This window comes from Dioscorea cayenensis, chromosome 20 (genome assembly GCF_009730915.1).
Source record: "Dioscorea cayenensis subsp. rotundata cultivar TDr96_F1 chromosome 20, TDr96_F1_v2_PseudoChromosome.rev07_lg8_w22 25.fasta, whole genome shotgun sequence".
Taxonomy (NCBI): Eukaryota; Viridiplantae; Streptophyta; class Magnoliopsida; order Dioscoreales; family Dioscoreaceae; genus Dioscorea; species Dioscorea cayenensis.
In genome coordinates this window covers 32,455,025-32,472,829 of record NC_052490.1, presented here as the reverse complement: position 1 = coordinate 32,472,829, position 17,805 = coordinate 32,455,025, and the positions used below count along the sequence as shown (strand labels likewise).

Below are 17,805 nucleotides of genomic sequence, written 5' to 3'. Positions count from 1 at the left end.
CCGTTCATCGCACTCAATCAATCTGAGCCGTCCGGCAACTGAGAGAAAGGAATCGAAGGTCCATGTTAGAGCCGGTGAATGTTGCGCCGTCTTTCATTTTATTCGTTATTTATTTATTTTTTTTTCCTATTTCTTTTGCATTCAATGTTATCATTCATTCAAAATTGTTTATTTTGACTGATTCTTTTAAATTATAGCTAGTGTAGCATGCTTATGGCACATTTATGTGAATCTATAAAGATAATAAAGCGAATAAATTTGTGAAGCTTATACTTCAAAATGATTTCCTTTTTCAACTTTATATAGTAAATAAATAATTATTATTTTTAACAAAGTTGTTCATGTGTCACCTCAGTATAGAACTAGTAATTTAAGCTTGCACTTGTAAACCCATGGGTACTTGTTTGAAACAAACGGGTTGGGTAATCTTTTATTTACTTGTAAAAATGTAGGTAAAACGAGCAAGTAATTATTCTTTAAAGATTAGTCCTCGTGGGTATGTGAAAATTAAAACACGCTAAATGCAATGGTACCAAAAATACCCGGTTGTCGATGAATAATATAAATAACGTGTTTATTTTATTAAAAAAAAATAAAAAGTTAAGATTCATACTTAGAGACTACAGAGGCACCCACAGGATACCTGCAGGGATACAGGCCAAGTAATACATTATCCATAAATTTACCGAGCATTCACATACTCGTGGGTAAGGTGACCCATCGGATGGGTTGGGTTGACCTGGCTAACATTGAGGCATTTTTCATAAAACATAACTTCTTTATTATAAACTATTAATAATATAAATATATATGTATAAAATTCCCATTAACTATAATAATGATGAGAAAAAATATACAAAAGGCAGGAAGAGAAATATAAGATTTAAAATTACAAAAGTCACATGATTCTCATTGCAGTAATACTGAAATTTATAGAATGAATGTCACCCTTACGCATACCAATTATATAATATTACAATGAAAACAGACAGAAAACTATATAATCTTGTAAAGACAGCAGAGTTATTAGCTTTATGCCTGTACAATAGTTTTGTGTGGTTTTCATAACAACAGTCCGCAGACAAAGCCATAAAAGCAAAGAATACGCAAACAGACGACAGAAAATTGGACTTCTGAAAGAAAGAACAAAGAGAACAATCTGAAGGTCTTCTGGTGCTGCTGCTTAGAGTGGTTTTAATCATTCTTCACTTGATCAACAGGTGTTTGACATCAGATTTTCTCGGCATTCGAATTTCTTTAAGCGCAGAAAATAAAGGGATTACTTAATTGAAGGCATTCCCTGCATCATTGATATGGTTGGATAGTTTCTTGGCTTATATTCTGCGTGAAATCCTCAAAGTCTTCCGAGAAATAACTCTGCCGGAAAGGGAACAGAGATGGTCTTCACGGTTAGAAAGGCGATAAAAAACACAATGTTAATGCTCAGATGAAAACCCACAAGATCTTATGAATACGCGGGTCACTTACTGGTTGAAGTTTCAGTAATATTGAAACACTGACCAATATGATAGCTATTCATGTCAAGATGTTTGTCTAAGTTGCACCAGTTTCACTGAACCATCTCCGCCGCATGATAGGAAACCATTAGAAAGAACCTGGATATTTGTTACCCCAGCCTGCAATGTGAAAATTGAGAAAATGGATGAATGACAATAACATAACTAAGTTTTCAGAATTTATATATATTTCATCTTAAGTAGAATACCCTGACAACGCCAGCGAAGCCCCTAGAGTTTGGTTGAAGAAAAGTGTGCTTATCATGGAGTTTTGGCCAATGGAAAACCAACTGTGACTTTTTAGCGTCCCAAAGCTTGACATCACCATCTTTACTACCAGTTAAAAACAAACTAGTATGCGGGATGGTTGATATTGTAGTAACACTTCCTTTAAACAGGAAAAATAAATAAATTTCAGAAAATATATTAAAGAAAACAATTAGATATATGTACACACCACAGGAAGGACATACCTGAATGAGCTTTCGGTATGTACCAAAGCATCCCATTTGCATTTTCACCATGCTTTAAAGTCTCAGTGTTATTATTTTGTATAGAGGAAGACTTTAGGTCCTGATCACCCGATTGCCGATGTCGCTTGGACTTTCCAGTTGCAATGTAACGGAAGTCATGAAGACCCACGTCACCACCTTTTCCGCCTGTGACTATCAATGGCGTAACAGAGCCACTCCCAATGTCACTGCCAAAGACAGAGAGAGAACGAGCACCACCTGCAGATGAATTCATTGTTGAAATGTTTTTCTTCGAAACAAAAATTAAATGCTTAAAAAAAAGTCAGATGCATCAACATGTGATATATATCACGGCACCTTCATGACAGGCAAGAGAAACTTGAGATGTTGAAGGTGGAGCCAATGTATCCCATACAACAACATTAAGACAATTTGAACTATATCCAGTGGCTGCCACAACTGAACCACTTGTTCCCAAATACGCAACATCCCTGAAATCATATTATGGTAAGTTGACATTAAAATAATAAGCAAAAACATAATTTGCAAGAAATAAGAGTTCAGGAGTGAGGAGATAAGTATAAAGCCTAGATCAAAACAAATTACTTACGACGCGTGATTACTAAAGCAGAGAGATGACTCGGTAGGGTGGACATTGCTTCTTCCTCCAACCTCGAGTTGCCATGTGCATACAGTTCCATCTAATGCAGCAGTAACAAAACGGTGGCCACAATGGTCAAATTTCAAAGCAGAGATTGATGCTAATGCATATGGTGGAGGAACATTAGCAGCAGGAAGGACCCCATAGGTAGCCAAAGCTCTGTCCTTGCCAAACTGCAAAATACAGCATCACTGGAAAATCAAGTAGTGTCTACTTCATATCCTTGAAAGTAGTAAATCATGACATAAAAATGAGAACTTAGCAAGTGTGATAACAGACTACAAACCCAAGTGGTAAGCTCTGTAATGTAGCAGTTAATAGTTGATCATAACAAACACTGCAGACTACTTATTACAATAAGAATCTCTAATTATGAAGATACAGCTCTCAGGTTGATAGCCACATGTTTAATCATCTTAGGGATTATACAAAACTGAACCAATTCGTAAAAAAAAAGCATGATAATCAAAATAGTTTACTTACCTCCCAAAGGTAAACATGGGTGTTGCTAGAACCAACTAAAAGGAAAGGCTTTGAAGGATGACTTGTCAAGGCACATGATCTAATGTTCTCAACCGTTGCTGGTGGATCTACATAATCTGTGACATCCTCTTGTTCACCCCAACCTAAGCCTGAGGCCCCAATTCCAGCATAACCTGGAATGCCAAATGCCCCTCCGCCTGTCAAGTCCCTTCCTGGTCTTGCCAAAGAACCATGCCCAGTTGTTGCTCCACCCAACCCAAGGTGTAACCCTTTTTTGCCTCCAAGACCAATGCCTGTTGAAACAAACGTAGGAATTGGAGTAGATTCACACCCTGCCCATCCACTTTTGGGCCAATCTGACTCTGACCAGATATAGTCTTGTTTCTCATGAAACGATTCCTCCATATTCCAATTGAAGAAAAGAAGTCCCTAGAGAAAAAGCAATGGACTATGATCAAGCTAAAATATACCACATTAACAAAGCAAAGGTGAATAAGAGATGTTTCTGCAAAGTCGACTGAGGAGGATGTCGTTGATTTGGAGAACAAATAGTGTACCTTGCGGTTACTTGCAAGTGCAACTTGTTGTTCATCAACCGAGTTAAAACAAATAGACTGCATACGTAAAAGAATTAAAGAGCATAGTTAATTAGACCATCCAAATGAAATTCCTCTCAACATGTGAAGTTGACAGAAAGAGTCCTAATAAACAGATCCCATACTGTTAATTTTGTATACAAGAACAATTTATATAAAAAAGGGGAATACCTCAATTAGTTCTCCATTTCTCTTAAACACATCCTTCGGACTGTGGAAAGAAATGGTATATTCTTGGAGAGTTGAATCTGTTCTTTTGGCCTCAAGAGGGTCATTGGTTTTGAAGACACTATTCTGAGTAGGTAATCTAAACTCATTTTTAGAAATCTCATTGCTTACTTGAGTTTCAGTTTTACGATTCTCAGAGGTGGCTCGATCAACCAGGAAATCTTTATAACCATCTTGCCAGACAGTACACTTCGCCTTGTGAGAAGGAAAGCAATTAAGTCTGTCGTTCAAAAGGTAAGTAACAAGATCCTCAGGATTAAGAGAAATTTCACAAAGTAAATCTAGCAAGGATTCAATGTCCTCATTTCCAGTCAGTTGCAATCTGCCAACTCTCTGACTAGAATTATGGCACGCAGATCTGGGTTGAGACTGACCAGATTCATACAACCAAGGAAGAGAAGATACAGGCAAGCCTTTTAATGCTTTCTGCCTAAGTAATGCCGTAAATTGCTTGCTCAAAGAAGAAAAAATATATTCCAGAGAGGTTATTACCATCTTCGCACTGAAAAAGGGGAAAATATTTACCATGGTATTCTCACCATCATGCATTTCAGTCACCGAGGAATTAGTCAAGTGATGCTTGGCAAAAGTAACTACATACAGCCATAAACAAGCCCCTATTAGCTGCCATCTATCATCTTCTGATATAAATCCTATTCGTGAATCAATTTGTTTTAGATTATTTTCTTCACATTTAGAATCTGGAATATTGCAGATATCATCCCTTGGCATGTCATGAACCCTCGACTCTGAGGTCTGACGTAAAATTTTCATCAACTCACTGGCAGTAACTCCAAATGATGACTGGTTGTTTGCAGACAAATTTAAAATTGATCTGAATATCAGAATTAGATCTTTTACGTCCCTCTTAATCCAAGCAAAAGCAATATGCACACAACATTCATAAAAATCTAGAACAACTAACGCTCTAGAAGTCAGAACTTCATCAAGAATACCACCATTGTAAAGTTTGAAAACTGATCTAAAAGTGCTCAATGAATAGAGCAAATTCTGCAGGCAAAAATTGACTGGATAAAACTGACTGTAGTAATTCTTTCTAAAGTCGACACTATTACTAAAATTCAATTTCAGAGTTGAATCAGTCAAACCGCAGAAGACCACATATCTAGCTACCAAATATGAGATTTCTTTGCTTGATTTTAAAAGCATCCTTGGCAGATAGGAATTTAAAGTAAAACCATCAGGGCCATAGCAATCGGTTTTCCGCCCTCCAAAAATATAGCTCTCTAAAAACAAATAACCAGAATATAGATGTTCCTTATTGCAAGACAGTATTAATACCTGCAAGGAAGAAAAGTGATGACACCAAGTCAGAAAAAAATTAAAGGAAACAGAAACAAGAGATTTCCAAAATAAATAACAAAGTGAATTATTGGAAGCAGAATGGGCAAAAAATTGTAAGGGTTTTGAAACTGCATTTCATACCTTGTTACTCAAGTCAACTGGATTCAGTGAATATTTCTGTTCAAATGTTGACATCACCATGTTCAGCTTATCTTTGAATTTCCTTATCTGGAGTTCCTCTTTCTGAATATCACACCCATGAATGGTCAATTTTTCTGACGGTACTAAATCAGTGGATGGGGAGTTTAGATGATCATACAGCAACATTGTGATATACTGCAATGCAATACTTAATTTAGCATTTGACTCTAGATGACAAGCCACGTCTCCCAGCAGCCAGTTGCAAGCTCCATTACTCAAGAATGAATTCAGTAATCCATGGAAAATATTTTGACTTCCAGTGCCTGGTAAGTTTATCTTATCTTTACCCTCTATGCCAAAAGAGGAAGCCAAACATTCAAGCGCTTCAAACTAGGAAGAAAAAATATTACAGTTAGATTTGATTGCCAACAACTTGAAACATATATGAAGCAAAATTAGAATATATTATAATGTGCATCCTATCACATAAGATGCCATGTTCAAAAGAAGGATATGTCAAACTTATCCATCAGTGGTGCTTGTTAGAACTTTTCATGCTACAGCTTACAATCAGACCCTTCATGTTCTAATCAATATATAAGAACGTTCACAACATTTTGCAGAGTGGATAAGACAATTATATAGAATATCCATTTGACATATATATATATATATATATTGTGGATTAACCACAGACATTGAGATTGATAAGAAAAAAAAAAAATATATATATATATATATATTATATATAATATCTAGTTGATTTTCTTTTTTGATAAAATTATATAAAACAATGCATCATGTTAAAATAAAAGGGTCGGGATATCCATCCAGTTGATATTGAAAATCCAAATTGTGATAGAAAATCAAATGACCCCATATCTGAAAAAAAAAAACTACACATGTACAATTTAGTAACATGCAAATGACAATAATAAGTGTCATTCATAGATAGAAAAAAATATTAGTTATAACAGAAAAGGCCTAAAATGAACTTACAGGTAGTCCACATCTCTTCAAGGCAATCGAAACCATCACCATTGCTAATTTGGACAGCGTTATAGCCAAGTAGTCACCAATTGAATTTTTCAAACTATTTTTGGTAGCTAAAATCGCACAATAGCGGCCAATACTTGGATCTAAAAAAACAGCCTTATTGGCGGAAGTAGGGGGTTTACTGGTCGTAGGCCCCATTTGACAATTGATTAAATTATTCATGCATTGAGAATAATTCCCCAACATGCACTGCAAAACCAAAATCATACACTTCAATTGAATGGAATGAAGAAAAACACTCAAAATGATTAGTAAGAGCAATAAGGATAAAACAAGGCTCACTTCAAACATGCTCGAAAGCCAGTAATCCCCTTTTTCTATTGCAGAAGGTAGCAGAAAATTTGATATAAGTTGGTGCTCCAGTGGCCCGCCAATCCCCTGAATAAGCCGGCAAATTACAAGGGCAAGTTGTTCATCGCCAAGGTTTTTTGCACAGACTGTAACTGCAGAAGAAGGATCACCTCCCAACAAGAAAAAAGCAATAGCAAGTTCTAGTTGATGCCTTCCCATTAAAACGTAGGCATTCTTTAAGGCAGCTGCTTTGTTTTTTTCTTCCTGAATAGTTGTAGATACATGAAATCATAATGTGCATTCAAAACAAAATGGCAAATGTACTGCAACACAATAAGCAAAAGGTAAATGACATCTTTTAAGTGATAAAACAATTTCCAAGAAAAACATTGAATATATTGTGAGCTTCCACATAAGTTTTGTTCATGAACAAAAGAGTGACAGATCAATGCTGAGAGTAAAATTCTTGCCTTCTTGCCTTCTTACCACAACTGCCCACTAGCAAAACAAACATAAATGAAGTTGATAGAAAAAATTGATAAATTCAAGTATCCCTGAATTTAACCATATTCATTAAATAAGCATTTTAGATGTGTTCCATGAGCTAACTTTATAATTTGCAGGGTTTCTTCACGTCAATTTACTGAATTCAACATTAAATCTTAATGATGCATAATATGTAAGAACAAAAATCAGGCACTGCAAAGTAAATAAAGAATTAAGCCTTCAACATTAATTTACCTAGATCAGGGTTCATAGTTAGGATTTTTGACTTAAAAAATATTTCACAAAGCATTTCAGGGGAAAAAGGGAATGAAGAACTAGTCTTTTGACAAAAGGAATAAAAAATGTGTGGAACTTACTAATAATGATCATATATTTTACAAAACAAACAAACTGATATTGAAGCCAAGAACAAGACATGCCTTCTTAGAAATTACAAAAAAAGGCTGCACTGAAAGATAATCATGATAATATTATATTATAATAGAAGACCAAAATCCACATATAGATCAAGCTTTCACATTCTAATAGTCATATCATTTCTCCAAAGAATACGATCAGCATCATTAAGAGACTTCGATCAGTGGAGACAAGCTGTTTATATATTAAAAAAAAATAATTAAACTAATATAAAATCAAATTAGGATGAGATAACATTCCAACTATATAAACTAGAAACAAAATAGACCAATAAAGTATATTCTAATAGTGAGAAATAGCTTAAAAGGCTCAAAAAAACCAGCCTCTTCCACAGGAAAAATGGAAATAAGTCCAGCTCTCATAAAAGTAATAGAAGTAATTAACTAGCTAAGGTGATCCTTTTACAAGAAGCACAATTACCTCTACTGAGTTCTTCATAAACTAAATTGGAAATGCATGAGGTAAGAAGGCAGGGGCAGTGTTTATGAAATTTGTAGGCCTAAGACAGTACGAAATTTTGCAGACGTAGTTCTCCCCAAATTCGAAACCCATAATGGAAAAAATTAACTGCCAGCCCAAAATTCAACAACCAGCTATAACATTTGATTCGCTTCTTTTACAAACAATATAACAACCATGGATTATAATGGTTAAGCCAACTACAAGGAGAAAAGGATCTGCATATTGATGTAAGCAATGACTTAAATATACTCATCAATGCTGCAATACCTGGAAATTCCGTGAAAGAAATGCAACCAACAATTTGTCCTTCTCATCTCTGCTGATCTTGAACAAACCAGCTAAAACTTGAACCCTGTTCAAGGCTAAGTACAAAAGCGCACAATCTTTTGGATCCTTCTTTTTCAGATATTGTGACCGAGCGAGCTTCTCCATCTACAAGTTCAGATTTAATCATTTAAATAAAAGAGAATAGAAAGGATGCTCAATTATAGATTCATGTAATAGCTTAAAGGGGAAAGAACCCAAGATAAAAAAGGTTATAAGTTTTCCCACGTCCCGTCAGTAGATAGAATTTGCATTCAAATTATATGCCAATGTAGCACTCCCCACCATAAAGGCATAATATCAGGGGTTTAACAATGAGACAGGACAGAAAAGCCTACAGAAAACCGAATAGAATTAACACATAAATTTCATTCTTCTTATCTATATGAAGCCTTGGATAAGGATGGAAATGTTTATTTACCTTTGTTCGTAGTTGTGTAGTATTTGTGAACCAAAATCCTACTCCTATATTTCGCATTTCTAACCATGATGGTTCTGCAGAGAGAATAGAATCATAAAGATTCTCCTTGCAATCAGACAGAAAGGCCCATGAGGCCAATGCAGAGTCAACAACAAGCTCTTCTGCAGCAGCAGATCTTCCATATTTACGGAGAAAGTATAAATGCTGATATCGCACTCCAACCCAAAACCTTCATAGAGAAGCAAAGTAATATAATCAATATTGTGACTGATAAATTCATGACTACATGCTGCTCCATCTTCATTTGGTATTTATAAAGAAGATATGCGTCTCTCCTGTCTAAAGATTAATGAGTGAATTCTTATTTCCAATTAACTCAACTAATGTCTAAGTGAATCAGAAGATATTATTGAAGGAACTCAAAAAGGATTTAAGAATCAATGAGATGCAGAAAGCAATAAATAATAATCAAGACTCCATTACCGGAAAACAAATCCACAAGTACTTCAGAAAATAATGGATAGGATCACAAAAAAGTGCAACGTTGGTTCAAAACTCACAATATGATGAAAATGTAGCTATAATAAAATTCAATATCCAAAACAAGTTGATAAAGCCAACATCTGTTTACTGCAAACTAAAGTAAAATCTGAAAGACGTAAATGCAAAAATCTTAGCATGATTTCAGTTGGAAGTTTCCGAACAAAGTACCTCCTGCCAGGTTCATCAAGACTTTGATACACAGAACCACCACTTGCGCCACTGACTTCACCCACAAGATCAACAATTGACAGGATTTGAGTTTTCTCAATGTCAATTATACCAGGAATATAGCAAGTCTTCTCAAGAGTGTCAATGAGCCCAGTTATTTCAGATTTTTCAGAAATAGGAGTTAAAATACTGTTGGGAGCATTAGTAAGTGAATCAAACTCTCCAAACTGAAGCAAGTTCCTTTGAGGTTCAAAGCTCAACATTGAAGAGGAGATGTCTTGACCCCACTGAAGCTTTTTATCGGATAAACTTGTCAAAACAGTTTCCGGGAAGTATGCTAAAAGTTGAATTTCTAAAATCTTATGAGAAGGATATTTAGATTTACCGATCTCCAGAGGACCAGCAGAATCTTCGTTAGACTTGATAGATTCCACGAGATGGCCCAGAATAGCAAGCACATGCCTCCAATTTCCTACAAAAATTTGAGTTCATAAAGCACTCAGATGTTCTACCTGGATGACATATGCTCTTAAGATAAGCCTAAGCCTAAGAAACATCATTTAGGAGATAGTAAAGCCGAAACAATTATTTAGAAGATAATTTTTGGTTTAGTGGAGTAGCAAATAACAACTGGTACACTATCTCCTTTTCAAGAAGCAACAAGCCAAAATCTAACTTTATCAAGTTAGGAGAACTTAAAAGAAAGATATTCGAAGAAACTGAAGTCCCCTTTGAGTTAACTATGAAGGCTCTTGATAAGTTTATAATACTAATCTTACTCCCCCATAAAATTATGAGTAACAAAGAATGAAATCAGGTCCTGACTGTAAGGCTGTTCAAATTAAAGACATTCACATATTAAAACCTCATCCCTTTATGGACCCTGAAATCAAATGAGAACATAATTGATAAAATTGAACTTAAGCCACATCTGAAAAGCTCCAAAAAGAAAGAAGGTGAGACCAGAGACAAATAAAGCAACCAAAATAATTTTTAAAATTGAGAAAAGCTTTCTCATAATCCATGATTTTTATAAGCCCAATTACTCTGCAAAACATTGAATCTCTCAAATTTGAACTTTTTGATACTCTCAAAATTTTGGAAATATTAATATATATAATTTTAAATTTTTAAAATTTCCAAAGAAATAATTATTATTTATTTTATTCAAAAAAAAAAACCCAAACAAATGCAGAAAATTTCACCTAAACTTTCTAGATTTTTTTTAAAATTTGATATTTTGAGTTATGCCAAATTATTGTTGAATCCAAAACTTGCAGCCTATTGAAAATGAAGATGTGAAAATATGAGGGGTTAAAAAGTATAAAGAAGTCAATGATCAAGTGTACATAAGCATGGAAGCTGGAAAATGAAACCAATGGGACCTCATTTACAACAGTTGCAAAAAATAAAAGGGAAGTATGCAACATTATATCGCATTTATAGAGTGGCCAAACAAGGTGGGTGATGTAAAATGTTATCTAATCAATGATTGACAAAAGCAGAGAATTATAGTTGCAAGGACTCCAATAATTAACCATATAAACCCAAAGTGGATAGAACAATGGGTACTAGTGCTCTAAGGGTAATGTCAGACACACATCAATGTTTAAAACAGGAAAACGATAAAATATAGGCAGATTTAGCTATTATGTCTATTAGAGTAATTAATACTCCCGCATTAGTTAATTTGGTAGATATAAATCTACATATATACATTTGGGACTCTCATCCTATTAACTTAAGCTCCTAGGTTGAATCTAACCCAGATAATATATTTAGTTTTCATCTAACAGAGTATCAAAGCTTGATTTATTTGATTTCTTTGTGCCTAGCTAAAATAGACTAGCACGTACCAAGGGGGCATATTGGAATAATTGATAGTTCCACAACGGTTAATTTGGTAAATATGAATTGAATATATAAGCTAGAATCTCTCATCCTATTAGCTTAAGGTTTTGAGATGAATTTAACCCGGATGATATGTTTACTTTGCATCTACCAATACCAAGTAGATAAACAACCCTACTCTGCTAATCAATAGGTTTAAGAAAATATTATTTACAAAAAAATTGCCATGCACAAGGTTACTGAAAATGCCACATTAATATTTTCAAGCCCAATATATAAAAAGACTACAATGTGCTTTTGTTTTAAATGTTTATTTATCTACACCAAATAAACCGGAAGATAAATTTGATATATCAAAAGAAAAAATATTTTGAATAGTATGATATCACTTGAGAACAATTTTAAAATAAGTGGCATATTGCCCAGCTTTATCATACCTGAGTACAGAAAGTGCATGAGTGCCTGAGGATGATAGGCCACCAAACAGCCATGTAATCTCTCAGAAATATCAAGAACACTATATAACCCGCTTGCACCAAAATCATACAGTTTTCCCACAAATTTTAAATTCTGGCCATCATGGTTGTCATTGTGATTACTCTTAGCAACTATTGGTTCATTGGCAATACATATATCCTTTTCAGTATAAAGAGCAAAAGGTGAATTCTTGTTTGTTCTACAGACAAATGTTGCAGAGCAACCTTCATTAAGTATGTTTTCTGCTGTGGATGACCACTGACTGAAAAGAGATATATGCTTCTCATGAACAAGTACAGGAGATAATTTAGGTCCCCAACAGAAGTCTTGACACACAGGGTAAACATGAGATTGTGCAATACAAAACCATATGTTCATATCTTTTGACTCCTTTGACTTCACTAAATCTTTCTTGGTTAATCTTTTTGCAGAATATACACACAATGTGTTTAGCATACAGACTCCAAGGAGCAACCGGCCATCCCCTGTAGTCATCCAATTCAAAGCAATGACAGCCCCAGTCAAGGATATGACATCTTCCAGCAAAAAATTCCCACCACCTATCAGACACACAGGTTCCCATATATGAAGGTTATTGTTACTTTGTCCATCCAAGCCAATGGTAGCAATTTTACCACCACAAGTAGACAAAGAAACTGCACTTACTGGGCCTTGATGAGCATTGAGCATACCCACAATCTCCCATGGAAGGAACTCACTTCTAGAATTTGTAGTGTTTCCACCATAACATATTCTCCACAATTTCAACGTGCCATCAGAGCATCCTGTAGCCATAGTGTACATGCAAGAATTCATCTCAGAACCGGTAGAAAAGGCGACATGATTTTGGACAGGTAATGCTTGAACATCAGGTGGGAGGACAGCAACACTGGTGACTTGGTCATGATCATAAGGATCTGGTAAAAATGATGAGCACATGCCAGCAGTTGCATATACTTGTTTTCCCGCAAAATGGACTACATTTCTCTTCAAATCAGAGACCATCTCAGAACCAGAATCACATTTACAGTTGCTTCCAGATGGATCCTCCAAGTGCAGGACCACTTTCCATGATAAAGCCTGAAATTTGTCCATCCATATGCCACATAGCAAGAAGCCATTTGGAAAAATAGAGCATCCATTGGTAGAAGTCATTGTTGTGGTGAAAATGTGGTCAGGCGGACCATCACGACCAAGCCCACCAAAGGGAATCGAGAGTATTTTCTGACATAGGAGAGCCTCTTCTTTCTCAGATACTTGAATCACAAAACAGTCAATTCCATCAGCATGCGCTAGAAGAAGAAAGTGGTTCTCCCCCAAAACTAAAGGTGCCCACCTTACGGCAGAATATTTAGTAACCGATGATATATCATGGAGAATAATTTTTCCCAAAATTTTCCCTAATGGATGGATGGCTGCTGGCACACGGAAAGTGTAACTAGAAACAGTTGAAAGGGACCAGAAAAGGAGGGAACCATTACAATCTAAAGAGACAGCAAGATCCATTTCAGAATAACATGGATGCACATCAAGTTCCACTATCTTCCCAGTGTGGCCATCTTGTTTTAAAACTCCACCTGAAACACATGAAAGACATTTCTCCATGCTAGTCTGACATGACGATTCATCTTCTTTACTATTTGACATTGGATTATATAACTGCAACCAACTGAAAGAATTATCTGGTAACAACTGAAGCAAGGAGCAATGAACTGGTGGACCATATGGCTGAATTCTTGAAGCAACAGCGTTTACAAAAACTGGTCGATCTTTGAGATACAAATGGTCAGAATTGAAATTTTTGCACCCTTTGAATTCCATCAACTCCTGTGTCTTCCACAAAGTGACCCTTGGAAATCTTAGCGGGGCTGAATCATCGAGACAATGGATGGCCCAGAAAGTCAAGGCTGACCCAGGACCCACACTAATAATCCACTCACATTTGCCAATATGATTATGTTCAGAAGTTTCTGATATCAAACAATAATTACCTCCTTCAACTTCACAAACTATGCCTCCATATTCTGTTGCCCAAGAAATATATATGTCCATGTCAATAGTTCCCCTTAAATGCTGGTTTATTTCAATTACTGCAGTAACATGATATGTTCTTTTAAGAGTTTTTTTATCATGCGCATCCTTACTCGATTTTTTATTTCTCCCATTTTCAATCTCACTCCACAATCTTACTGTGCCATCTAAACAACATGTCAAAAGCACATCCCTCCATGAGCGTGAAATATTTTTTTCTGATTGTGCTGCATTTGATGGTCTCCACTGAATCATACATACAGGTTGAGGCTGAAATAATTGGAGCTTAGTAAATCCAGATTTTTCATCCCTATGATAGACTGACACACATAAGCATTCCTTGCTAGACATAGGTGATGACTTTTTTCCATCTGCTCCAGTGGCTGTCATGCAATTGGATGAACTTGCAGCAGTGGCTATGGGTCCTTGAGCAAACAAGGTTGCAGAAACCATAGTTTGAGGAATATCTGAACTGGATTTCCATGCCATTTCCCACGACATGTTCTTTCTCACCCACAAGGCAACAGAAACACCTGCTGCAATGAGGCCATCGCCTGATCCCGTCCATTCAATGGCCTCTACTGTGAATGACTGCACAATTCCTGCAGTCTGCCTCCAACAGAAAGAACCTGAAGTTGTCAGATGTCTGGTTACTTTAACATCAACCTAGAAAGATGTTTATAAGTTCTCCTCAATTAAAATATTCAAAAAGAGAAGCCATACATTTGAAAGAATAACAATCACACAAATTTGACAGATACACGAAATTGCACTTGAACAAATATATGCAAAACAAACAAACAAACACAAACAAAAAACAATGAAATGAAGTCCATCTGGGTTAGAGTGAATTCATGCATTCAATAATATAACAGGTTGCTAGATTTGTATTTATGCAGTAGATGGTTTGGAAAATATGTATGAACATGAGAAGTCATTTTGCTATTCCAAAGTATAGTTCATCTCATGTTCCTCTTATCAATTTCTTGTGGTTTACATTTCCAATCTAATTATGGATCTCATGTCCCTATTATCATTGAACTTCATCATTTGACAATGATACATCTTTACAAACATCTTGACAACCGAACAAAGCCCACAAACATTGTAAATGGAAGGATGTTGAACAAGTTTACGTCTTTTATGCAAATTTTTAACTACGGAAGATTTATATCGCAGATTCGATAAAAGGAACTTGAGCCATAAATCGTTCGTAAACATTCAATGCCATAAATTTCTCATGTTTCGTTGATAAAAAATAAACAATGTGATGATATCTCTTACTCGGATCGTCCCCGGTGCACGGTGAATAAAACCGGATAAAATTTCCGGCCGCCGCCGCGATCTCCCCCACCGAAGGGCGTGCTGGACACCACCTGACAGCATTCACGTCCGCAAGCTCATCCCCGCCATCCGAAGGAGGTGGCTCGATGACCTGCTGCAAAAGCGAGCCAACAAGAGTCTCGTGCTCGTATAGAGGATTAGGGAAGTGGGAGATAACGAGCAGGGAAGATGCACCGTATGAGACCCATGAGGCGCCGCCAAACTCCGGGAGCCAATCCACGGCGGACTTCCGGCGATTGGGGGCAGGGGGGAGAATTTGGGATCGGAGGAGGTGGAACGGGAGGAGGGAAGCGATCTCATCGGGATCGTTGGGGAGGGTGGTGGCCGGCGCCGGCCCTCGTCCGGCTTCTTCCACCATGGCGATGGTTCTCTCGGCGCGGAGGGAAACGAGTGAAGAGATCTCGCGCTTCTCGGAGTGATGGGAAGAATACTACTACTGTTTAAAATTACTAAAATACCCTTCATGATATTTATAATTATAAATTAATAAAATTCTGTATATATTTGCTGATAACACTTTTTTTTAATTAAATTTAAAAATAACTAGTTAAATAAGGGTAGGGGTGAGCATTATTTGGAACAACCGAATACCAAACCCGAACCAAGAATAAGTAGTTTGGTTCTGTTATCGAATTTTTTCTGGTTTGCTTTGGTAATAATTCTATTGATAATTTGGTATTTGGGTTTGTTTCGGTTTTTTTTTTTTAATTCGGTTTAACCGAACCGAATTATGCTATATAAATAAAACAAAAATTATATGTAGACAAGGCTTTTGTATAAGTTATACATGATTAATTTATAAGCTCATTACTTAATAAGTTATAATCAGCCTAAAATGATAGAATGATGAATTAAAAAAATTATGAAATAATAGTTAAATTAATTGCCCTATAAATCATTTAAAAACTATTTTTTATATAATTTCGGTTAAATAATAAATTTTGGTTAATAACCGAACCAAAAAAATTTGGTTTAGTTAATTTTGGTTTTTACCTTTATTTGGTTCAGTTCGGTTTTTATTTTTGAATATATTTTTTTTCGGTTAACCGATAATTTCTGACCAATGCTCTCTAAATTAGGGGTGGTTTGGTTCATAGAAATTGAAGAGTTAGAAAATTACAAATATAATTGGTGTCTTGGAATTCAAAGAATCTATACATACTATTAAAATACTATTAAAGTAAATATATAAACTGCTTTAAGAGCAGTAATTTAAAAAATAATTTTAATATTTTTATTTATATTAAATATGATATTAATAATTGAAAATTTTAATTGCATAATAGGCATTGATTTAATCATGGCATTAATTCGATTTTATATTAAATATTTAATATGATGTTTTAATGCAAATGGATAGTAATTGGAGAGGATTTTATGGAAGATTAAAAAAATCATGTATTTAAAGTGGCATTGAAAGTACTTTGGGCTAGCCCAATGGTAACTACCCATGGTTGTAAGTGAGAGGTCTCGAGTTCGAACCTCTCAGCTTACAATTCATATTTAGGGTCCCATGTGGGAGTTCTGTGTGAGGATTACCTCGCTCTCCCTCCGGAGTTACATGACGGGGGATTATTCTCGGGAGGTCATTCAAGCCCACCGTGAACCCGTGCAGCCTCTGCATCCCGCTTTGTCATTTGCTTTTGTCGTTTGTCGACTTTGTCAAAAAGTGGCATTGATTTCGTTATGACCATTAAATCAGTTTTATATTAAATCCTTCCTATTTTGTTAAAGTTAAAATATTTAACAATATTTATTTGGCATTATATTAAATATTAAATATGCAAAATATATATATATAGTATACTAATAGATAATATTATTATCTATACATATATTTAAAATATATGTATGATCTGGGTTGAGAGCATTTCAATGAATAATTATGATTTTTTAAATATTATTGCACTTAAATATTTGTTTGCATTAATTATAAAATAAGTAATATAAAAGTTTAATTACTTTCATTAATTTTGCATTAAATACTCCATAAAACCTTTTAAAACCAATCATAGTAATTGAAATATATTTTGTTTTGTGATAATTGTATGCCTATAAGGAGTTATCAAATCATAATTTTTTTTAGTCCATTTGCAAGTCATAATTGAAAATGACCATTTATCTTATATTATATCAAATCAAATTAGAAAAAATTGAAGATATCAAAATATCGAATATTAAAGGATGAAAGATATTGAAATTTCAGAAACTAGATGTATTTCTTACAGAAACCAAATGTATTTCTAAATATAATCCTTAATTTTATTTTATTTTTTAATGAGCTATAAAAGAGGTTGTGATATCTATTATTATGCAGTTAAATTTTCTTTACCCTTTAATTTATATGCTATTTTCTTATTTTTTAATACTTCTTCTCTTGGGTTCTATTCCATTTGGATTTGCTTTATTTATCTTCTCATAAAAACTTTGTGTATGATGTTATAATCTCATTAACTAAAATATTTTATTTTAAATTATGTCTATATGTAATATTGCCTTACAACCACCA

The 17,805-nt window shown here is 35.0% G+C and overlaps 1 protein-coding gene across 4 annotated transcripts; it reads right to left on the bottom strand.

The window, feature by feature from the left end:
• Positions 1 to 903: 903 nt before the first annotated feature.
• Positions 904 to 15,686, bottom strand: LOC120251894. 4 transcript variants are annotated; one of them, XM_039260543.1, is made up of 17 exons: positions 15,237 to 15,686; positions 11,882 to 14,581; positions 9,594 to 10,065; positions 8,883 to 9,111; positions 8,405 to 8,569; positions 6,743 to 7,015; positions 6,404 to 6,649; positions 5,405 to 5,794; positions 3,902 to 5,260; positions 3,692 to 3,748; positions 3,135 to 3,563; positions 2,601 to 2,824; positions 2,348 to 2,481; positions 1,991 to 2,248; positions 1,727 to 1,905; positions 1,489 to 1,637; positions 904 to 1,377 (listed from the first exon to the last, which is right to left on the bottom strand). In XM_039260543.1, the coding sequence occupies exons 1-16, from the start codon at positions 15,652 to 15,654 to the stop codon at positions 1,542 to 1,544; spliced, it is 7,629 nt and encodes a 2,542-aa protein (XP_039116477.1). In that variant the 5' UTR covers positions 15,655 to 15,686; the 3' UTR covers positions 904 to 1,377; positions 1,489 to 1,541. The 4 variants fall into 4 exon arrangements, with proteins under 4 accessions (XP_039116477.1, XP_039116478.1, XP_039116479.1 ...); XM_039260544.1 differs by having other exon boundaries at positions 11,882 to 14,618; positions 15,237 to 15,458; XM_039260545.1 differs by having other exon boundaries at positions 11,882 to 14,561; positions 15,237 to 15,458.
• Positions 15,687 to 17,805: the final 2,119 nt, after the last annotated feature.

Excerpts from the sequence above, each read along its gene's own strand:
- LOC120251894 (XM_039260543.1), bottom strand. The coding sequence starts at position 15,654 with ATGGTGGAAGAAGCCGGACGAGGGCCGGCGCCGGCCACCACCCTCCCC. Across the intron at positions 7,016-8,404 it reads TTCTTTCACGGAATTTCCAG|GAAGAAAAAAACAAAGCAGC; the intron begins GTATTGCAGCAT and ends ACAACTATTCAG. Across the intron at positions 2,825-3,134 it reads CCCATGTTTACCTTTGGGAG|TTTGGCAAGGACAGAGCTTT; the intron begins GTAAGTAAACTA and ends TGTATTTTGCAG.